General features: G+C 34.3%; 1 protein-coding gene across 1 annotated transcript; it reads left to right on the forward strand.

Moving 5' to 3' along the window:
* Window positions 1-666: 666 nt before the first annotated feature.
* LOC120320004 (cytosolic phospholipase A2 gamma-like) lies at window positions 667-20,427 on the forward strand (the record flags this gene model as incomplete). The annotated part of the gene is made up of 13 exons (XM_039369427.1): window positions 667-778; window positions 2,328-2,470; window positions 3,039-3,237; window positions 4,347-4,467; window positions 5,042-5,182; window positions 6,588-6,641; window positions 9,977-10,015; window positions 10,835-10,984; window positions 11,937-12,062; window positions 14,736-14,825; window positions 16,724-16,878; window positions 19,552-19,723; window positions 20,276-20,427. Coding segments are annotated over 13 exons (1,654 nt in total), but the record flags the coding sequence as incomplete, so codon positions are not given.
* Window positions 20,428-25,285: the final 4,858 nt, after the last annotated feature.

Here is a 25,285-nt window from a genome sequence, read left to right on the forward strand (position 1 = left end):
CAAATGGTAAGAGAACATCTATCCAATCTTAATGAACACAAATCACTAGGACCTGACAGATTACATCCCAGAGTTCTGAAAGAGCTGGCAGATGTTATCTCAGAACCATTGTACCACATCCTCCACAAATCCTGGAGCACAGGAGAAGTAGCTGAGGATTGGAAAAGGTCCCCATCTTCAAGAAATGAAAAAATAAAACAGGCCCAGGAAACTATAGACCAATCAGTTTAACATCAATATCTGGGAAGATCCTAGAAAAAATAATCAAAAAACTGAGAAACAATGGTTGGAAGCTGATCAAAGAGAGAAGCAACCTGGAATCAAAGAGAAACTTCCTGACAGTGAGGACAATCAACCAGTGGAACAGCTTACCCCCAGAAATCGTGAGCACTCCGTCGCTAGATGTTTTTTAAAAGAGACTGGACAATCACCTGTCTAAGATGGTATAGGTCCTCTGCTTGAGCAGGGGGCTGGACTAGAAGGCCTCCAAGGTCCTTTCCAGTTCTATTCTATTCTATTCTATTCTATTCTATTCTATTCTATTCTATTCTATTCTATTCTATTCTATTCTATTCTATTCACACTTGAACTCTTTAAATGACCTTGTAGATAAGGAGTGTTTGAACAATGAGTGATTTCTGCCTTTCTGTATTTCTTTCCAAATAGTGGCCTTATCCGGATTTCCAGAGATATATCAAACCATGAAAAACAACATGTAGAAGCAAGAAAATGCACAGTGAAAAAATGTCTTCAGAAGCATGACATTGAATGTTCCATGGTAAAAATTGATACTCTATACTGACATGCAGCCTCTTTTTTTTTTCAAACTATGAGATTTTAATGGTATGCTAAGAGTGTTGGGGGAGGGGACGAGCCAGAATTTACTTTAATTTAATGTTGATTTAATTTAAGTTAAACCCCTTAATAAGCAACATAATGATATACTACATAGTAAATCACTATGTAGTAAATCACTTTTTTTCCCTACATTCAAACACAATTCAGAAGCAAACTTGAAAGACCTTAAAGGGCTACAACTAGGAGTTCGGAGACACAAGAGGAACTGTACAGCATATGGCTCTTTGGTAGGGAAAGCAAGAAACAAATGGCTCCATTGTTGATAAAATCACCAGTAGTGATCTACTTAAAATGTGTTTGGGGAAAGCATATGTCAAGTCCATACATAAACTTATATTGTAGTCAGGCTGGCAAAATTGAGGTTGAACTAAAATTTATTAAAATTGGTTAAAGAAAAGATTTAAAAAAGTTAGATAACAGTAGGCCAGAAATAAATGGATCCACATGAGAAATTAAAAGGAAGAATGAATTGGGAAAGTAGGAAACAATGAAAAATATTTGAATGAATCTTAAATACATTTCAACAGCAGCTTGATAATTGAGAAAAGTGAATTTTTGTGCTGAATTCATACAAGGTACTAAATCATGCCTTGTTTCATGATAGTTTGTTGATGAAGTTATAATAGCTGGGTTCACACTACATGCTAAGCTATAAACCATAGTTTACAAACTGTAAAAACTGGCTTGATACAATACATTTAGCCACATTAACAAACATTATTACATATTAATAAGTGTCTGAGTACAGTCTGAGTTTGGAATTTGTGGTACAAAAAGCAATGATATTCATAGGTCATTTTAACTTTTTGTGATTAGTTACACATGAATAGAATCATTTCACAGATGGAAACAGAAGAGAAAAAGTAGTAGAAGGATGACATACTAAATTTCAAAAGACAAAAGACACATTATGTTATGATATTAGATCTAAAATTAGGTTCTAAATTTTAAGGCTATCACAAATGACTTTTGCCATTGGTTTTATGTGTCCCTATCTTGAACTGAATTGGAAATAAAAGATATGTATTTAGATATATATTATCCTTTGTGTTAAATAAAAATAAAAATTAATAACAATAACACATGGGAATCTTTTCAACTTATTTTAGATAAAGAGATATATGTATGCATGCATGTATGTAGTGTGTGGATCTATATATATATAATTAGAAAGGATATAGATATAGAAGATGATATATAAATATATAATATATGATTTCCTTTTCTGTTCATAAAATATTTAAGTGTTCAGTGTTTAACTTGTTAAAAAGTATTTAAATGACTAGTGCAGCGTTTCCCAAACTTGACAATTTTAAGGCTTGAGGACTTCAACTCCCAGAATTCCACAGCCAGCAACGCTGGCTATGGAATTCTGGGAGTTGAAGTCCACATGCCTTAAAATTGTCAAGTTTGGGAAACACTGGACTAGTGGATGTTATCAAAAGTAATAATTATTGCTCTGGTCCCAGGACAATGTCCCCAATATTGCCATACTGGGTTCAGGTGGAGGCCTGAGGGCTATGATTGCACTGCTGGGAACACTGGAAGAGATGCAGGAACAATGTCTTCTGGATACAGTGATGTATATTGGTGGAGTATCAGGTTCTACGTGGTAAGTGGCAACAAGTTATATTGGTGAATGATTTATACATTTATAGACATAGCAGTTGAACAAAAAGCAAAGGACCAGATAAAATTGTCTCTACCAATTCTGCAGGCTATAGGTGGGTGAATCTATGACATGGCAATTGCATTTTAGAGGGTAGAACCATAGCTGGAAGGAAAATAAATCACTTTTTCATTAAGCAACGCTTCTGAGTAAACCAACCTTAAATATCTGGCTAGTAGTTTCATATGTATATATTAGTCACTCCCACAGCCATCCAGATGGGAAGAACTCTTGCATGACCTATTTTCTCCAATGAGATATACATCAAGCCCACATGTCACTCTTTTTAACTTTCTGTTCAGAATTCTGATAACCACTATTTCCTGTTCCTGAAATAGGAACTAAAAAGATTATTGGGATTTCCTGGGACATATTTTTCTGGGCAAGAGCATGACTGCCACTATCTCAGGCAAAATAGAAAAGTTGGGAAATATGCCTTTTTCACCCTTAGTTTTCAGATTGGGTGTGATCCTCTGCCATTGCTGTGCCAACAGTTGTATCTATTTTCAAGGTGTATGTCATACGTTTATGAAACTGAAGAATGGAACAAACAGCTAAAAAGTTTGGAAGATAAGTTGTGTCACAAACTGGTAAAGCCACTCCAGGACTGGAAGAAAGCCTTAAAAAGTCTGATTGAGTCAAGTAAAGATGACACATACTCCTTAACTGATTTTTGGGGTTATGTTATAGTTTACATAATAATGCATGAAGTGAGTATAAATAATTCCTTTTAAGAAATATTTTGTTGTTCCCTAGAAATATGATGGATGCTATAACCGTTTTAATTAATTTAAGAAGCAAACATGCAAATATTCTCAAAAAACAATACCTTTTGCATAACCCCCCCTTTTTTTTTCACTATACCTTACCACAACTGTTTTAGGGAGGGAGGGAGGGAGGGAGGGAGGGAGGGAGGGAGGGAGAAAGAATAACAGACAATTACTTTCTTATGGAAGAAAGCAAAATGAAAATTATTAATCTAATAGTGGAAAAAATGAGATTATACTTAATATTATGGAGTGGAATGTTCCAATTCATTCTCTTCCATTCCATTCCATTTCAATTTCTCACTTTTTTTCTAAGAGTATCAGTAGTGAATATTCTAAGCATATGAAATTTTCATTGGACTCTCAGAGAGAAATCCTTTGTCTGTAAAGTTAAATGTGATAAAAGAGATTTTTTTCCTTTCTTATTTTAACATAGTAGCTTCAATTGAGAGAGGACTGATTAGTGGAATAACAATATTTATAAAACTTAAGTCTTCCCTATACGGATCTACACTTGATTAAAATCCCTTTTCTAAAATAGACTTTTGTACTAACAGGACAATTAAAGTTTCCTTCAGCCTGTGCTTGATTTTTGCATGGAAGAGATTTTGCCATGAAAATTTCTAAGTAGCAGTACTGAAGTAATTTATCACAGGATTTATGCTCCAAGATTCCTTCCTCCCTCCCCCCTCCCTCCCTCCCTCCCTCCCTTCCTTCCTTCTTTCCTTCTTTCCTTCCTTCCTTCCTTCCTTAGAGAGAATATGCTTGCACAAGCATGCTTATGTACCTTGAATTCAATATTGACTCCTGGTCACTGCTTGGACAAGCCCTGAAGCTTTCTTGGCAAGATTTTGGAAGTGGTTTCCTCTTGCCTCCCACCCAGGACTGAGAGAGAGTGATTGTCCAAAATTACCCAGCTGGCTTTGTGTCTAAGGCAGGACAAGAACTCACTGTGTCCCGGAACTCACATATACCAAACTGCCTATTAAACCCATGTAATTTACATGAGATATTTAAATGGATTATTTGCTTATAAGCTTCTTTCTCAACAGCTGGATGATCATCATCTGTCTGATGAACAGAAAATTTGTAAGAATGGGATAGTGCCTTACCCAATCTATGCAGCAGTGGATTCAACCAAATTAGATGCTGCTGCAAGTGAAATCCACTCAGGTAAACATTAAAATCTATCTATGTTTATCCCAACTTTCACTTTGAAATCAATAAGTGCTGGAATATATATATATATATATATATATATATATATATATATATATATATATATATATATATGCCAAATTTTATAATCTTGTTGCCATAGTTGTTAAGTGAATCACTGCAGATATTAAGGGAATCACGCTGTTATTAAGCAAACCTAGCCTCCCCTATTGCTTTTTCTTGTTAGAAGCTGGCTGAGAAGCTCACAAATAGTGATCACATCACTCTGAGATGCTGCAACCATTGTAAATACATCCCTATGATTTCAAGCTCCCAAATTTTGATCATGTAATCATAGGGATGCAGTGATGGTCATAAGCACGAGGACTGGTTGTAATTGACTTTTTTAATGCCATTGTAAGTTTGAAAGGTTGCTAAATGAATTATTAGAAAGGGAAAATAACCTGTAAGAAATGACTCCAAACTTTGAGGGAATCTTCATGCAAAAACAGGATATTAAAAAAGATTCCCTGTTTTTGCAATCATAGTTTCAACATCTTCAAATTGTAATTTTTAATTATTTTAAAAGATATCTGGTTTGAATTTACACCACATGAGGTTGGATTCTTTAACCCTGGAGCATTTGTGGATGGGACTCTCCTTGGAAGCAAGTTTGAGAATGACAAACTGAAGGAAAAGAAGAATGAAAAGAAAATGTCTTATCTAAGAGGTAGCATTGTTTTTGATGGAGATATACTGATGTACAATATGCACAGACTACATGGAATCTTCAGTCCAGTTTGGAATATTGAACAGACTATTATACATAAATTATGCAAGGTTACTGATATGTTTGCAGCTGTGTTAGGGTCTTTGAGAGGCATTAGTGTATAAACTTATGGTTGAAACATCACAAATAAAATGTGGATAAATGCAATGATGCATACAAGAAAAAATATACTAGTGCTCAGTAGTGTTGGAATAAGGCTGCAATTTATGGCAATTCGGAAATAAACATGTGTTTGGTTATCAATGACAGATACTTGTAGATACAGAATTTTTACTATACACATTAGAAAACTACAACATTACTTTTTGACATAATCGCCATTCAAATTGAGGCACTTGTCATGTCTTATAAGGTTTGAAATTCCTTAGTAATAGTTGCCAGTGCTAAATCTGGGCTATTGGGGGGGGGGTGATCAAAAATACCACAATGGAACTTCTTCAAAAGTTCTTGGGTCTGTAAACGTGGGGTAAGATTATTGTGAACCAACACCACACCGGAAGTGGTGCCATAGAAAATCCCCCCAAATGTGAAGATGCCAAAGGAATACTGCTAGTGAAGTTCATGGAGCATGGTTTGACTATCAGTTCAGAAGTCTACTGTGAAATGTTACAAAAGCTCAGATGAGCCATCTATAACAAGCATCGGGGCATGCAGACTTCTGGTGTGAAGTTGGTTCACAATAATGCTTGCCTGCACACTGCTAGATACACCCAAAATAAGAAAATAAGGTATTGTGATTTCAAAGAAAGGAACTATCCTTATAAGTAGCCTTATATAGCCATATACAATCACTAACTTTTTATATAGATATAAAACATGTTGGACAAAAGAAATGGAATTCAATGCAGCTTCTATTTATAAGAGTTATACCTACACCAGTTTTGAATAAGATGAAAGAATGTATATTTTGAGTCTGGAAATCCAGGCATAATACTTCTAAATGCAGGCTGACATCACTGGTTCCCAGAATGCTTTTAGTGTAGTAAAAACAGTTGTTTTGAGGTGATGGAAAGAATCAAAATAACAAATAACTCAGATGAGACATACAAGTGAATATCTGAAACTTCTCCAAATTATGTCCAAATTTTTAATATGACCAAGGGGCAAAATTATTAAATAAATATGTAATTTGAGATAGTCATATTAACTATATTTCTTGGTTTAATTTTAAATAGAATGGAATCATATTTACTTGTGTTTCAATTGCCATGTCTTGCTTTTGGAAGAATGGCCCACACATTGATCCAGAAAATGCAAGTTAGCCTTTCATTTAAACATGCTATCTGATATAACATATGCTTGCACATTTTGCTAAATTTCTAGAAAACTGTTTCTTTTCTTTCAGGATTATGGGGAAGTGCTATTGCAAATTTCAAAGAAGACATGAGAGTTTTAATAGGTATTTATATTTCATATTGGATGCAGTGAATAAATTAAGTTCTCACTTATGCCTTCTTATATGGAAATGTGATCACAGAAGAATTTAGAACAGAATGTGGATAGAATTGCAGCTTGAAGGAATGACTCATTGCTCTAGGGCAAAGGTCCCCAACCTTTTGGGCACCAGGGACTGGTTCCATGGAGAGAAGTTGTTCTGCGGACCGGAGGTGCATAGTTTTATGTGCTGACTGCATCCCGCAGATGGGGCTTTGCTTGTTTGTGTGGACCAGTTGCTGGCATGCTGCGGCCTGATACCAGTCCATGGACCGGAGATTGGGTACCCCTGCTCTAGAGCAAAGGGCAAAGGAAATTTCTTCATATAAAGTCAGATTGTTTTCCCAGATAAGCAGTGTCTATTGAAATACAGGCAACAAGGAGAAAGCAGAGCTGCTTAATTCATACTTCGCATGAGTCTTCACACAAAAAGAAACTATAGCCTAACATACTCCCCCCCAAAAAAACAACCACCCAAAAAAGACAAACTAGAAATAAAAATGAAAATAAGCAAGAAAATGGTAAGAGAATATTATCCGACTTGATGAATATAAATCACCAGGACCCAACAGATTACATTCCAGAGTTCTGAAGGAACTGGTAGATATTATCTCAGAACCATTGCACCATATCTTTCAAAAATCCTGGAGCACTGGGGAAATACCTGAGGATTGGAAAAGGGCTGATGTGGTTCCCATCTTTAAGAAAGGGGAAAAAAAAACAGATCCAGGAAACTGCAGACCAATCAGTCTAACATCAATACCTGGGAAGATCCTGGAAAAGATAATTAAAAAAACAGATCTGCGAACAACTAAAAAGCAATCAAAATTATAAACAGTAGCCAGCGAAATACAGTGGACATAGACTGCAGTAAGACATTTGATGAAGTAGACCTTGGTAAGCTAGAAAAAGGTGGAACAGACAACATCACCACCAGATGGATCCGTAGCTGGCTGGCAAACTGTACTCTTCAATATCTTCATAAATGACTAAGATGAGAGAATTGAAGGGGAACTCATCAAATTTGCAGATGACATCAAACTGGCAGGAATAGCCAACACCCCAGAAGACAAATGCAGGATCCAAAAAGATCTTGACAAACTTGAACAATAGACCCTGTCCAACAAAATGAGTTTCAGTGAGGAGAAAAGCAAAATTTTACATTTAGGCAGGAAAAATCAAAGGTATAATTACAGACTGGGCGAGACCTGGCATAAAAACAGTAACAGTGAGAGGGACCTTGGGGTCTTAGTGGACGATCACTTGACCATGAGCCAGCAGTGTGTAGCAGCAGCCAAAAAAGCTAATGCAATCCTTGTATAAACAGAGGCATAGAATCAAGATCTTGCAAAGTATTAGTACTGTTTATAAAACCGTAGTAAGAACATACCTGGAATACTGCAGCCAATTTTGGTCACCATATCACAAAAAAGATGTTGAGAGTTTGGAAAAAATTCAGAGAAGAGCAACTAAGATGATCAAAGGCCTGGAGACTAAAACATATGAAGAATGGCTGCAGGACTTGGATCTGGCTAATCTGAATTAAAAAAGAAATAGGGGAGACATGATAGCAGTATTCCAGTACTTGAGGGGCTGCCACAAAGAAGATGGGGTCACATTATTCACCAAAGAGGATAGGGCAAGAAACAATGGTTGGAAACTGAGCAAAGAGAGAAGCAACCTGGAATTAAGGAGAAACTTCCTGAAAGTGAGAACAATTAACCAGTGGAACAGCTTGCCTCCAGAAATCATGGGCACTCCATCACTGGAGATTTTTAAGAAGAGGCTAGACAGTCACTTTTCTGAGATGGTATAGGTTCTCCTGCTTGAGCGGGGGCCTGGACTAGAAGACCTCCAAGGTCCCTTCCAGCTCTATTCTATTCTACTTGAATATCTCTAATAGAACAGCATTTTTCACAACTGGACATGATGGTATAAGTAACAACTGGAAGGCCACAGTTTTCTTCTGACTAGTGCACACTGTTTAGTAGTGGCTTTCCAAAATTTCACACTGAGGTTTCTTCCAAACTTCTTCCAAACTTTCATAGCAGATGAGGGGACTGAACTGATTTTGGGTATATCCTTTCGCACTGAGCTATCCTCTCCATCACTCTGCTTACAGAAGTAATTGTGCTATAGCAATGGTTCTCAACCTTTTTAATGCCGTGACCCCAACCGGTCGTAAGTCAAGGACTACCCAACCAGTCGTAAGTCAAGGACTACCCAACCGGTCATAAGTTGAGGACTTTCCCTGCCCAGGAGCACCACACATGCATGGTGCCGCCCCCTGCGCTGGCCGAGGCGTACCTGGCAAGGGGCAGTGACGGCACAGGGCGACCACCGGCTGGGCCAACAGCTGGTCCAGCCCAAGGGAGGTAAGGCACCCACCAGGCCCCATGTGTGCCAGCAACCCTCCCTGTGCCCGCCGGCCTCCCATCTCCCACCCCTGGCCCTCTTTTACTTACATTTTTAGTAGCTACTCAGCAGGGAGGGGTGGAAGCTTCCAGACAGCTTGCCTTAGTGGCAGATAACTTACAGCACCGTTTGCAGACTGGGGCTTTTGGCGGGCTCAGCAGGGTAGAGACAGCCTGGACAATTCCTATTGGCTTTTGAAAGCCAATAGAATTAGACTCTATTCAAGAGAGTCTATTCTATTGGCTTTCAAAAGCCAATGGAATAAAAGGGAGTAGCACAACTAAGGAAAAGGGGAAAAAATGGCGGACTGCGTTGTTTGGCGACCCCTGTGAAATGGTTGTTCGACCCCAAATGGGGTCGTGACCCACAGGTTGAGAACCGCTGTGCTATAGGAACAGGATAGGATTGTAGGATAGATTAAGCTTGCTTTTCTCTTATATCATCCTGCAATCTATTTTACTGCAGTTTTAAAATTATGTTGTTGCTGATTATTTTTTAAGTAAGGGAGCAGATACATATTTCTGAGCTCCTTGGAGTTTTGATCTCTAATTAAATTATGTTAGATTAAAAGATTTTAGAACCGGCCTAGCTGGATAACAGATTGAAAAAAATCCATTAAAACTGCCAAGAAAATAAACATACCCGTTAACTAAAACATTAAAACTATCAAATAAAACAGTCCTGGCAAGTCATCAAAAAAGAAATTTCCAAGTCTTAATTTGAAGATAATAACTTTCAGGTATTTACATGGCAGGATAATCTTAAAATGATGTTAAATAATAGATAGGTTGATATAGAAAAAGTTATTTTCTGAAGTGTAATATTTTTTAAAAGAGGTTGTGGACATATTTATAAACTGAACTGTTAACTCTATTACATTTCTAGATATCATTAAGAAGATGATTTCTCATTATCTAGCATCAGGTAAATTCCCCAGCTTGTCTGAAATACACAACATCAGATCTCTTCAAAAGAAAACCATTTTCTTTTTATCACATTTAAATCCCTGTGTTTGCTTTATGCAATATCGATAGTAGCTTTTTGGTCTAAAGAACCAAAAATAGAGATGTCAGCTTGTGAGAATGCAGCCATGGCCAATATTTAAGTTAGGAAACTATGATACTATGAGAAAAAAATGATTAGGACAGTAGAAGTCAAAATGATAGAGGAATTTTTTCAGTGGGTTTTTTTTGTTCAGTTCTTCAAACGCCACTTTTCATCATCACCTGAAGGTGCTGGAAAAAGGGATTTTTGCACATGCACAAAAATCGCATCCAGCTAGTCAACCACCAGAGAAGGTTCCAAAATGATGTCAATTATCTTAACAAGAAATGTTTTGCCTTACAGGTAAAAACATCCTTAAGTTGAAGCACTTAAGGAAGCATACAACTGCTAGGCCTAGGTGTACTAAAGATGGCTATATAGATAGTCCTTAATTTACTAATTGTTCTTTCCAGCAAGAGTCAAAGCTTCTCTTCTTGCTTCAGATGATAGTCTGGCTGCTTTTACAATCCATTGCCATTCACTCAGAATCATAATATGACCTGGCAATTACAGGGCTATCATATTTTTTAAAAAACAAAAAACAACTTGTTAAGGAAGGAATATTCTCTGAAAAACTGAACTGTAGCTTGAAATCTGGTTGGGGTTGGACAAGATATTTTTATATATACTGTATTTTAAGAAATGAGCACTCACTTTGTAGATATAAAATAATTCAACAATTTCATTCTGTTTTTGAAGAATACAGATGTACCTGTGACTATTGTAAAGTTGCTTTAGAGATAACACATTTCTCTCAGCATATTATGGAAAGCCAAGCATGTATTATGGAAACTAAAACATATGCAGATGCTAAGAAGCATATCACAAACATTATTGAAATCCTAGAAAGTAAGTTGACCTTAAAGAATGGTGGGTTTTAGTTTTTGGTTCTATTTCTGTGATGTTCATCATGATTTTGGTAGTGGCTTCCTCTTTTGATGCATAATTAGAAGATGAATTCCTGCCAGCAAGAACATAGTAGTGAATTCTCTTGTGGAATTAGATGTGTGTATCTGGTTGAAAAGGTGAAAGAGTTCTCTTGTCCATTTCATTTAGCTTTAGATTGAGCTTTGCATCAGACTATCTATTGGATTTTCAAAATCCATCTGCCCTCACTAAACAAAACAAATTCAATGGCAATTAAAGTATATATGTGCATGTCTATAGTTCTATCTATTCTTTTCCTCTCTTTTGAGATAAGCAGCATTATACAAAATGCAAAGTGAAGTGTTGTTTTTCTCTATAGTAATAGAAGAGAAATAATAAGCAAAAAAAAATAATCCATGTGATAAGAAGAAAAGGAAATATGTTAAACAGACTAACAGCAATACCATTCACTATACATTTTCAGATCTTTGTATCGTTGCCTGTGAATTGATTCATTAATTGAAACAACTAAAGTGCCCTTTGTAGGAGTGCCTCCTTGGGGGGGGGGGGAGATCCCAAAAAAGAAAGATGTTGGGCTCATTGTATAATCATATAAAAAACTGTGAGGCTTTGATCATGGATGGCATCATAATATTTTGGACTTCCCCCATGGATATCTTTGAGCCTTCCACAATTGTTGGATTTACAAATCTCAGAATTCTCCAGCCAATAATCTGCTAACATTGTTCTACCTGCATCTATCTTAGTTCTAGTTTGTTTTATAAAATTTAGTAAATTCAGTTTGGAAGAACTTTTGGAAGTATTATCTGGTATGCAATTTCAGAAGTATAAATAGTAGAGGTTCCAAAGATTTGATGGCATGGTAAGTTTAATGCTTTAATCTATTATTCCCATCTCTAATTATATTCAAAAGACAAAGGACCCAGTGATACCTACAACTTTTGTTGTAGCCTGAAGGAAATCGATTATTCTCTAGACCCAACTGAAAGTGGAAAACATTTTTTGAAACTGCTTGAGATTTTACAATTAGAATTTACAGGTAAATATGATTCACAATGTATATATTTTAAAACTGTCCTACAGACCACTTCTTTCCATTGTGTTTGATGGTGCTTAAGTTCTTCCTGTTGTAATAATAATAATTGCACAGTCATCCAGATATTCAGACTGGGTTTGGCATTTTTGTCTACCTATCAAATCCTTACCAAAGACCTGGGATAGGCAGATCTGGATGTTGAATAGAGTTACAGTTATTGTTGTAAGATGAAATCTATTCCGAGTAAAGCTGTCTTTTGCAATTGACTGATGGCAAATTTGTCAATGCCAATGGTGTTCAAGTGGTGCTCCAGTGCACCTAAGCCAACTATTACTATTGGTACTACCCTTGCTTGCCTTTGCCACAGTTCTATTTCTGTTTGTAGGTCTTTGTATTTTGTTATCTTCTCCAGTTCTTTCTTGTCTATTCTGCTGACTCCAGGCACTGCCATGTCCACTATTCAGATGATGACGACTACTACTACCACTACTACCACCACCACTACTACTACTACTACTACTACTACTACTATCTCCCCTGCTTTCTATGTTTCTTACAACAATAACCCTGCAAAGTTAGGCTGACAGAGTGACTGGCTCAAAGTCAACCAGTCAGTTTTTAAGGGTGGCCTAGAATATACAGAATTAGAATAGGTTCTTTCTACAAGAACCTTGGTACAACTGTTTTCTTGTAAAATCATTTTACTGCATATTAACTTTTCATCTCAGTGACATTCTTTTAAATTATTTATATATTTGCCCAGCTGAAAAAAAAGGAATCATCAGTCACAAAGAAATTACAACAAGTAAGTATCATATATACTGTACATTAATGTCATCCTCATGGTCATTTTCATGGCTGAATTAGAAATAAATTTAGAAATATGAAAATGTAGTTCTAAGATTTATATTGTTTGCTATTTTGCCACAATGATTTGGATATTTGTTATTTGAATTAGTTTCCTTAAATTTTTCATTCTCTGTTTTAAATTGTGAGGAAAAAAAGTAACTTGGAACTCCCTAAAATTGTATCTAGATATAGCTGTAAGATATTCACCTTGAAAATACATTCATAAAGATTTATTTATGTCTGAAAGACTACATCTGCTTTGAAATTCTGGAAAAAAGAGAGTTAAAATGAATAGGATGGATCAGGGAAGAATGATTTTGATTTGAATTTTCCCTTTGTTGTACAATTTTTCTCCAATCGATCTATAGTCACCCACTGAACATATCAAATAATCTAGCTTAATGACATGATTGAATTGCCTTTGCTTTGAATCTTCAAATCAAATCCTTGCACAGTCTTGGTTATTTAGCAATATATGGAACTTTAATAAATAGATAAATTCCAACATATGTACATGTATATCACTGCTGTATGACCTTGCTACTTGCTACGCACATTTATTGCCCTTTCCCCTTGCAGACCACTGTTCCTCTAGAACTCTATAATTGAAACTATTGGAATCCATAAACAAAGTTTAAAGAAAAGGAAGAAAAAAACAGAACACTGTCATTTCAGATATGCCAATTTTTCTTTTAAATGTTTATTAACAGTACTGCCATTCTCATGACCTTGCCTCATTCAGCTGTTAAAAGAAAATTCATAAAACATAACTGCAGCCTCTAATGACTATTTGCAGTTTTATTCTGCTGTGGTAAATGAATTATTGAAACAGGTTTTATCTTTCCATTTGCTAAATATGTAGAGCCCTAAAATGACTATTGATATTTTTTTATTAAATTGCATTTTATAGTGCAGATAGATAAGGAAATGTATTATATATTTCACTGGGGTGTAGTCATATTATCTATAATCAATTAAAATTCAGTTGAAATATACATAAAATTAGGTCAGATTGTATGCTTACCTTTATTTCTTTTGGGGGCACTTTTGACCTCAAAAATAACAAACTACTTTTTCTGCGGCCTTTACGTCAGAAAAAGTTACAGCACCCTCAGTGTTAATTTACTACCAGAATTTCAGAACTAGCCATCACAACTAATGTTTATAATATTAAAAGCTGTTCATTAAAACACTTATTGCTCTGATTTCATACTTCTGATAGTCATAAATGAACTGGAAGAGAGTACAGAGAAGATTACTATGCAGGAGTTAAGTTGGGAGTTCCCCATACAACATCTTGGACATGGTGAGCTCATCATTAATATTCTAGGTAGATGATAAATAGCTTCATCTTTAACCATCAAGTTGACCAATTTATGGGATGAGAAAATTATGGAGTGTAATAGTGTTTTCTAGACTAGGACTGTGGTTTAAGCTTTGAAACATGTGTCAAAGAATAAACTCAAAAAAAAAAAAAAAACCCCTAGTGAAGTTGGGACAACTACATTAATTTCCTTTTATAAATAATACATTTAATTAAATATTCAATTAAATATTATTTTCCATGCATATTTTAATACTTTCATCTTTCTTTTATATGCAAAGTATTTACCAAATTTTGATTTTTACATTTTTAACCAAGGTTTCAGGCTAGCTATTTGTAACGAAGCCACAGTAGCAAGTTTGTTTTTCATAGGTTCCCTAGAAAATTGTGATTGTGTATATGGGAGTGTATGGGATTGTGTATATAAGTACTAAATGGAAAAATATTTAAATGAATGGATATTGTTTTGTCATATTATTAATATTATTGTTATTATTTTTCAGATATATGGGATATCGTGAAATTTATGTACAAAACTATTTGTATCTGTAAATGGAAATGGGGAAACATCTCTAACTATACTTACAAATGCAGTAAGAATAACTTAAATTAATATGAATGCATATGCTTTTAAATTTATTTCTCTTCAGTTGTGACAATCTTTTATGATAAGAGAAAAAATGACAAATACATTCTTAAGTTAAAATTAAATCCTATTAATTACACTCATACAGTTTTCTTGGCAGGGTTACAGAAATGGCTTTCCTACTTAAGAAATTACCTAGTAATTTCTTTTTTCTTTTATAAAAAGTTTTTTATTTATAATACAGTTAAAAAAAAGAGGACATAACATAACATTCCAGTATAAATATTGTGAACCGATATGGACAGGCTCACAATGGAACTGAAGGACAAGACTGAATCAGATTACTTCAAAATCTGGGACAAATTCTACTATTGGTGTGAATCAAGGAGGATTGTCCAGGTTATAGTCTAGTGTTAAGATAGAAATACATATAATTTTAGGTTAGTAAATAGAGAAATAAATTAGATATTGTATAGAAATATATATATGTATATATAGAGATAAAGAACTATATGTAAGAAGAGGAACAAATTGTTAGAAATATTTATATTGGAACGTTACGTTATGTCCACTTTTTAAACTCTATTATAAATAGAAATTACCTAGAAATTTCCATGTGGTTCACATCCAAATACTAAACATGCTTAAATCTGATTACTTTCCAAAATCAAGCAAGAATGTCTAGATCAGTGATGGCAAAACTTTTAGAGACGGAGTGCTGGGTGGGTATGGCCCATTGGGTGGGCATGGCTGCAGTGGTAACGGGTGGGACTAAAAAGTTCAATCAGTCAATTCCAACTTTGCAAGATCTTTTTTTTTCCTGCGAGAAGTTGAAATTGACTGATTGATTGAACCTTTTTTTTTTTGTACACGGTGGTGAAGGCCTAAAGCAAAAAGGTTTTATAAAACCCAGCTGAAGGCCTAGGACTGGGGCAATAGCGTGCATGCCCACAGAGAGGGCTCTGAGTGCCACCTCTGGCACCCGTGCCATAGGTTCGCCACTATGAGTCTAGATGCTTTAAACTATTGAGATAATTGTGAGGTGAATATATATGTTTACTTTTCTCAGCAAGCAAAGCAAAATTAAATGTTGTCTAGCATATTTATTTATTTATTTATTTGCTTTTTACACCACCTTTATTACTTTATTAATAATTCAAGGTGTGAACACATATTATGCTCCTTCCTCCTCCTTCCCTTCTCCACTAAACAAACCTGCGAGATGGTTTGTGCTGAGAGAAAGTGATTAGACCAGAGTCAGTCAGTTTTAATGCCTAAGAAGGGACCCGAACTCACAATCTTTTGGTTTCTAGACCTAGCATCTTAACTACACCAAATTACTGGCAACATAATATTTGAAGAACATGTTTAAAATGCCAACTAATACAGTAGTTCCCTGACATCCAAAGTATGAACCAGTTAAAAGAAATAATTTTAACAAAATGGCTACTGGATAACTGTGTTCTAATGCCATGAGCAAAGATGTACTTAAAAAGTCAGTTTCTAAAGAGTAGCAATGGAGTAAATCTTCATTTATGTGCTTCCTAATCACTGAATTGGATTAGATAAGTATCTGGAATTATCTAAAAGAGCTCATTTTATGTGCTTAAACCAGAAAAAGTTCATTGTAGACATTTGATGGGATTTGGTACAATATATTTAGAAGTGATTGTTAATGTAAGTATAACACTAGAATAATATTACAATAACTTCTCAATCATTTTGAATTATTTTATTTTGTACCCAAGAGAGGAAAGGATAATGCTTATCAGAGCTAAGAATTTAGATATATGGGAGAATGAGCCATTTTCATGGCTCCAGATTAGGTTTTTATCATGTAACTGAATATTCAAAGTGATCTCTATGGATAAATGATAAAGAAAATATTTCGTTCTCTGCCCTTAGTTGACCTGAAGGACAAAAACATGACTGATAAGACAGATATTCAGTTGGCAGATGCTGGCATAGTCATAAATTCTGCTTACCCCCTTATCTTGCGTCCAGAAAGAAAAGTGGAACTCATTCTGTCTTTTGATTTTAGTGAAGGAGATTGTTTTGAGGTAAGTTTTTCTTGTTGGTATTTTATATTCTTTTTATAATAAGTATATTTACTTTGAGATACTAACTATATTGTTCAAGCTGAAATTTAATGACACATTTTAGGAGTTAGTCATAGTAACTTTCACCCTGAGGCAAATCAGTTTCATAAATTGCTTCCTTGTAAAAGTGCAGTGCTTCTTGATAGAAAAGGATGGAACCATCCTTCTTTGAGTGCTCATTCCAATTTAAGATCCTTTCTATACATGTATCATGCCTGTGCTATTGAGAGACAAGACATATCTGCTCTGAGGGGTCCCTGGTGCTCCCCGAGCTTGCTCGTTTTCTGGCAGATGTTTCATTACCCAAACTAGGTAACATCATCAGTGCAGTTTGCAACTATCTGCTCTCTCTTGCTAATTAAAAGCAGGACACATATTTGTTTCCAAGAGTTATTTTAAAGCAGATGTTCACTTGAATGATCAATGAAATGAATCACCCTCTCAAAGCTCTGCATATCCCAGAAGAGACATCAATTAAGCTCTCCTTTTTGCACAAATTTATCTAATGTATGAATACCATCCCTATTGGTAGAAAGGACTTCTTTGCCATATCCAAATCTATACTTTTCAAAATGTCATGATGCAACTGACAGCTGAAAAATACATTCAAAATGTATTCAAAATGTACTTTTGTATCAAAATGTCTGTGTTAAGTAATAGAAAACAGAAATGCAACAAATCACATAAAAATAAATTGCAAAAATAGATGAATAGATCTAACTCTAGATTTAAAAATAGATTAATAAACAGAGAAAACTATCTGCATTTAGTCTTTTTATAGAAAAAAACAAAAAATAAATCTCCTGAATATCTGCACAATTTATCTTGACATAAACTTTTGAGGATCATGATATACTTCATCGGGTACACAGAATATAGTTCTAAGAAAATACATACACATATGCTGCTGTTATTGGAACAAAGGAAACTGGAACAGATCCTATTTATGGAATCCTATAATAGCATATTGTTGCATTGATGAAACGCTCACAATAATCAAAGTAGGTGAGAAATTGTGTACATATTTTAATGCACTTTAGCTTAACTGTTTAACGATTAAATTAGTCTTATTCTCAAATTTGAAGTCAGTGAGAAAGGGTCTAAAAAACTGACATGCTGCTTTTTGGGTTGTGCAATTTCTGATATCAGATATTTGGGGGAGAGCATAGAGGCTGGTCAGTCTACCTTTTGTGTGTATTTAATTGGACTACAATGGAAGATTTTATTATGATTGAACTATTGCAAGTAAATACATGATGCTGCTTGTGAAGACAATTTACAAGAGGCAGCTGGTGTGGAAACTGATAGAGGTTAGCTGGCAAAACCCAGTATTGTACAATTACATCTCTTTTAGATCATTATAATCAATTCCAATAGGCTTTTGGCTCTAATTTAAAGTGCTAGCCATTATCATAAAGCCTTCTATGGTGGAATACATGTGAAACACCTCACAATGTGTGATTCTTTTTGCTTATTCTGTACATTGACAGAAGGCCTACTACATCTTCTGCCTGGAAGATGCAGGGACATGGACAAGATGTCAGGCCTTCTCAATAATAGTCTCTGGAATATGTTCTCCCCAGAAGTATAGTTGGCTCCAAATCTCATGCCAGCAAGGCCCTGGAAACATTTATTCTAATAAGACTTTGATTTATAGTGTGGTGTGGTACGGTGTACAATCCAGAATTTTAAGTTTGGGCTGGTATACAAAAATTGTGAAACAAACCAATTTGTGTTCTTATGGACTAACCAGAGATCAAGATTTCTTATTAGGAAGCAGCACTTCACAATAGTTAACTTTCCATTGCATACTAAACTACAATGTGACCTGCTAACCTGCAACTCAGTGTGCCGTGAAAGCCCAACCAGTATGGTCAATATATGATTCTGTTATTATTTCAGCTCAGGTATTTTAATTACTTCAGAATACCTCACCTGGTTATACATACTCAGTACATTCTGACATAAATTTGTTTCTCTCTTAAACATTAGTAATTTTTATTCAAAATATATTAAGAGAAATACCTATGAAAACAGGTAAAAAAATTCCTAACATAATGTCAAAATTAATCAATGATCAGATAAAATGGGAAAATATGGGAAGCCAAAATTGGAGCTTTATTCATCACTGCACTCCCTGTCACAGGCCTTAGTCAAAGATACTATTCTTAGTACTTTTCCTTCATGTTTTCTGTTGTGTGTCCTCCTTCTTGTCTCATTCTCTTTCATTCTTAAATCATACAAGCTTCTGCCATTGGTGGGATTCAACTATGTGAACAACTAGTTCTCTGTGTGAATGCTGCTTCCGGAAATCCATTCTAGGCCTGGGCAACAAAAAATTAGCTACCGGTTCTGCTGAACTGGTGCGAACCAGCTTAGTCCCACCACTGGCTGCTGCACTGTTTTAAAAATTAAAAAAAACAAAAAACAGTGCCAATCCAGTTCAGATATCAATTTTCTCTCTTGGTCTATTTTACTTGGACTAGATTGTTTAGTATCTTACTATAACTGATTCATGGCAGACTCATTCTTTTTTGCATAGATACAATCCCTCTCAGTGTAGACATCTCATCAGTAGTATAGAGTCCTGCAGTTTATTAAGTATAACTTTTCCTTCTTCTTCTCTTCCCACAGACTATCAAGAAAGCAAGTCAATACTGCAAGGAAAACAATCTTCCCTTTCCTGAAATTGATGCCCTAAATTTAGACAAGGATAAAGAAAACCCTGAAGACTGTTACATCTTCAGGGGCAATGGTGGTCCAACTGTCATGCACTTTCCACTTTTCAACAGAGTAAACTGTGCAGGTACATTACAGGTTCTTAATAAGTAATCCAAAGTGAATAGGTCTCAGTCTTCCATAGACAAAATAAGGAGCACACTATGTAACTATTTATTTCCCATATTCCAGGATCAGTTTGACACGATCAGTTTGATGATCTCTGAGCAAAAAGATTAAAATTAATACCTTTTTATGATGTTTAGCAGTAATTTACCATTCAGATAAATTCTCCAAACTGGATTGACAGGTTGGATTGGATTGGATTATGGATGTAGCTTTAATTACCCTGTTTGATCATAAAAATGTTGCTATTTTATATAATTACCGTAATATTATGTTATTTTGCTATGGAAATCTTTCCAAAGGTTGTTTTCTAATGCTTATAGAATGCCTTTTCCTAAGTCCTTAAAGAAGCCCTAATTGTTTCAAAGGATTTTTATCTCCTTTTATATTTTATTGAATTTATGTTGAAGGGTACCAAACAAAAGATAGGTATAGATTTATTTCTAAGCTGAAAGCATATTATTATAGGAAATGTTTGCTTGCTTATTGAATTTCATCCTTTTTGTTTTCCAAGGTAACATATCTGACTGGCACAAAAGGTATAAAACCTCCAACCTATCTTATTCAGAACAAGATATTAAAAATCTTCTAAAAGCAGAAAAAACAAATGTGAGAAATAATACTAAAAAAATCCAGCAAATGTTGAAAGCTGTAGCAAATCCTTAACAACTCTACATCCTGAATCTGAATGTTGATATTCTTTTTATTTCAAGGACAAAGAATCTTGAAGAACTCCAGAATTAAGGATTATTTTATTCAAATATATAATTTGTAGCTAAATAATCAGTATATTTTAATAGAGTATTTTTTTATTTTGCAAATGCTTTTCTAGATAAAAATATTGAATATGATAATTAAAACTCTGTTTCTTCTTATGACTATATAGATATTCACATTTATACACTCCTTTTTATAAGTCTATGTTTTTCCTATTTGCACAGATGCATGTAGCTGGAAAACAAATGAGGGTAGTATAGTTATAATAGGTTGATGGTTAAAAATATGACTATTCTTATAGTAATTCCCTCTTGATGATTGTTTTTCCAAAGGCAGTGAGTATTGATCACTAGAAGAATCCATATACTTGTTCTTTTGCCATTGTCCATGTAAAGGTATTTTAGAGCCCCTTCCTGAGGGAGGAGGAATCAGTGTCTAATTTTGCTTCCAAAGTTACAAAAAGGATGGCAAAAAAATGTATACCATTGCATTGTATCCATTAGAATGACAAGATATAGTAGGTGTATATATTGAGAAATAAAAAATTGTGAAATGCTTTTAAAAATTATTTTATTTGTTATTTTTATTTTCAACATATCAATACTCTTTGGCAATTTAATAATTTCCCCACAATTTTTGATATCAGTAGTACATACAACTTATAGCCATTATTTTGTGTTAGCTAGTTTATGAAATTGATGAAATAGAAAATGTAACAGAAATTGAATGAAGCCTATCAAATAACCAATAATAGATTTTTAATTATACAGAATTACTTTACAGACAAAAAAAAATCCTGTTTGATTTAGGTAAATAGGCTAAATGCATTATAATCTTAATTTTTTTATCAGTGGCTATTTTAGGCAAAGCAACAATATGCCAGATCAGACAATCTTGCACTTTACAGATGCATATAAATTTGTGTCAATAATTTTAAAAATTAGTTACTTTTTCCACAACATGAACATAAAACTGTTCACATTAGGATGGTTTTAAATTGTTATCATCTACTATTATTTTTGTTGGTTAATGATCAAAATAAAACTTAACAGAGTGACTAATCCGTTTTGCTTATTTCCTTTTGCAATGAATTCTTCTTCCTCAGGATCCAAAGAAACTGAAAGTATAAAATTTACTAGATACATATCTCTCCTGTCTTATAATAAAGAAATCTTTATACTGTTAAAATAGGAAATGTCCTAATTGGTTAAACCCAAGTAGAATTTACCATAGGAAAGATATTTTGGACAGGTAGTTTTTAAGGCACTCTGGGGAGAGATTTAAGGTTGTATACTGTTGCTTTTTATACTTCATTTTTAAGATTATTTATTTGTCTAACTACTCTACTACTAAGAGGCTCCCTGAAGTATGACAATAATTCATTTTATGCAGATTGCACTATGATGAAAAGAATATCTATTGGCAAAATTTAATCTCTCTATTTCTCTCTCTACCTCCCATCTCCCCATCACTCTGTCCATTTATCTGTGTCTGTAAAGTTTGTCTCTGTATCCAATTATTATTATTTAAATAAAGATGCTAAATGATAGAGAACTAAATATCTCAACAATGATAATAATATCATTGAATAATTTTTATAAAAGTTTCTGCAACAATTATTCAAATATTTGCCTATTAATTTATAGCACATACAGAGACCAATTATAGTACTTGGTACTTCAAGAAGCAGAAGCACAAAATAATGAAATACATTTTAGATTTAGACATAGAATCTATTATTTGAGTGTGCATATAAGCATTAAATAACAATATGTCCTAATTGGATCATCTTCCAAATCTTATATTCTTCTGAAAAAAAGGAGATTCATTAAAAAAACAAGAGAAACATATTTATTCCTATGTATCTCAGCCTTGCAGTGCATTTTCAATTAGCTTATTTCCAATGGTTGGCATTGTGATGTGTCATGTACAGTAAAAGTCTTTCCAACCCAGTTCTCAAGGCATCTTTTACTTCAATATTTCTAAGACTATATATAAGAAGATTAATCATGGGACTCACAGCTGTATAGAAGACAGAGAAGAATTTCTTCACTTGTGTTAATTTCTTGGTCCTCGGGAGAAGATAGATGAACATCAGTGTTCCATAATACAAGCAAACTATTATGAGATGAGAAGAACAGCTGGAGAAAGCTTTTTGCCTTCCAGTAACAGATGGCATTCTCAGGATAGTAACAAGTATGGAAATATACGGGTCACAATGAGAACAAATGGAGGCAGGGTAAGTATATAGGTAAATACAAATGAAAATAACTCAGTGAGGTAGGTGTCACTGTTGGAGATTTCTCTGATGGCAGAAAGAACATCAAAAAAATAATGATCAATTTCATTGGGGCCACAATAAGATAACAATAACATATTCCAAGTTAAGGTTATTCTCACAATGAAACCAGTTGTCCAAGATATAGCTACTAAGTAGAAACTGAGCTTGCCACTCATGAGAGTAGTATAATGAAGTAGCTTGCATATGGGGTTGAATCTGTCATAACACATCATCCCTAGAATGTAGCATTCTGCACCACCTAGGCAGGCATATATAAAAAAACTGTATAAAACAGGATTTGAAAAGTATACTATTATCTCCTGTAAACAGAATTTACAACATTTTAGGTATAACTGTTGAACTGCAGTAGGCTTCCATAAAAGCCAGATTTGCTAGGAAAATGTACATAGGAGTGTGGAGATTTTGATTCATCACAACCAAAATGATAATGAGGAAATTGCCAGTCAATATATAAATCAGTAAGAATACTGAGAAAAGAAGTCCTTGCACTTTTGAGACATCTCCAAGTCCAAGCAGTATGAATTCAGAAACAATAGCATGATTTCTCATATTTGCTGCATCTAGAGAAAACAAGCCATTTCATCAGTTTTACCAAGAGAATTTAGACTGGAGATAAAGAATTAAAATTATTGTAACTGAGAATGTGGATAATTATGAAACTGTTTAAGTAGCAATGTTTAAGTAAAAGTAAGATATATCAGAAGAATACATGCAATATTTGGAATTTTGAAGTTCATGTTTTAGGTGTTCTCATAAAAAGTTGAACAGAATGGATTGTGTTCAGTTTACACAATATTAACTTATCAGAACTTGAGTTAGAGAAGTTGAATTCTACAAAACCTCTACACATGACAACATATTGTGCACGCACAGAGAGAAAACAGAGAAAGTTGTTCCTTATCAGATTCCCTTTAGCTTTTATGAGCAGTAGATACATTTCCAAGGAATGTTTATCAATGCACATGGGGGATTAACAGACTTAGAGATAGATAGGAAATAAAAATGATATCAGTTCCCATGCTTACTGAATTAAAATAATATTTCAAAAGTCTGATGGGTTTGATGGACCATTGTTTTCAGTGAGTCACAAAGATGATATTTATTCTCCAGGACTATACAAAAGTAGAAATTGGAACATTCTTTCTCAATTCCAGTGTTGGCTATTTTTATTTACCTTTCACATTACTATCAATTTCAAAAGCTATTATTAGTCACCAAAAAAGATTCCAATACGTAAATAAAAATTTGTGGACTGTAGTTTAAAGATATGGCTCTAGAAAAAGCAATTTCATGATGCCCTATTATTTCATTTATTCAATTCTTTGAGAGGAGGAGGAGGAGGAAGAGGAGGAGGAAGAGGAGAAGAAGGAGGAAGAGGAGAGATGCTATTGCTGATGCTTGCTACCTTAAACAGCCAACATATATTACAATGATTAAAAAAACACATTTTTCATGGGTCCTCAGCTAACTCAGAAGTGTTTTCTTCTTTGTATCCACAGTATCCATCCTACATATTTCTCTGGCACCTGGAGCCCTCTAAAAGTTTTCTCCCCCACCTAAAAGAGTGACAGATATCTCTGCCTCACTCTCCTCAGTGATACTGTGTTGTTATCATGTCTTTTCAAGAAATACAGAAATATAAAAATGCAATAGTAGTGAATATCCGTAGTTCAGGTGTAGGATGAGGGTGAAGGTTCATTCTCTGAGCTTGTGGGTTATTTTCTGAACATTTCATTATCTGGCTAGGTAACATCTTCAGCAGAGTTTAGGGGATATCAGTGTATAATATATAAAAATGTAGAAAGGGAGAGAGAGACAGAGAGAGACAGAGAGAGAGACAGAGAGACAGAGAGAGAGAGGCAGAGAGAGAGAGAGAGAGAGAGAGAGAGAGAGAGAGAGAGAGAGAGAGAGAGAGAAGAAAGAAAGAAAGAAAGAAAGAAAAAAGATATTCCTTTTTTAATAAATATTTTTATTGAGTTTTATAAAGGTAATAAGGGGATAGGGTCAAAAAGGGTCAGACAACGGGAAACATACAAAATTAAGTAGAATTAGTGCAGATGATTTTAATAACAAACATACATATTGTAAATTTATTGAAAGAATTTTTAAATGGAAGAAAAAACTATTATAAGCTAATATAAAGTGAGAAAAAGAAAAAAAAGAAACAAAGCTAAGGGAAAGCTAAAAGCAAAAAAAGAACTAGAAAGGAAAGAATAAAGCTATGATGAAGTAGCTTCTGATTTTCTTTACAACAGTTATAACTACAGTTATAAATTTAATTCTTACTTTTTAATTATAACATAACCTTTTTTCTAAAATCTATTCTGTCAAAGCATCAAAACCATAAATCATAAGTTCATTTTTATTCTTATCATGTAAAGCATTTGTAAGAGGTTTCCAGTCATTAATAAACATTTTCTCTGATCAAAGAAGTAAATTAACCATTTCAGGAAGTTCCATCTTCTTCACCATAATTAATAATAACAAACCCAGGGCTTTTTTTCT

Source organism: Crotalus tigris, unplaced genomic scaffold (genome assembly GCF_016545835.1).
Source record: "Crotalus tigris isolate CLP2741 ecotype Arizona unplaced genomic scaffold, ASM1654583v1 scf7180000021055.717220, whole genome shotgun sequence".
Taxonomy (NCBI): domain Eukaryota; kingdom Metazoa; phylum Chordata; class Lepidosauria; order Squamata; family Viperidae; genus Crotalus; species Crotalus tigris.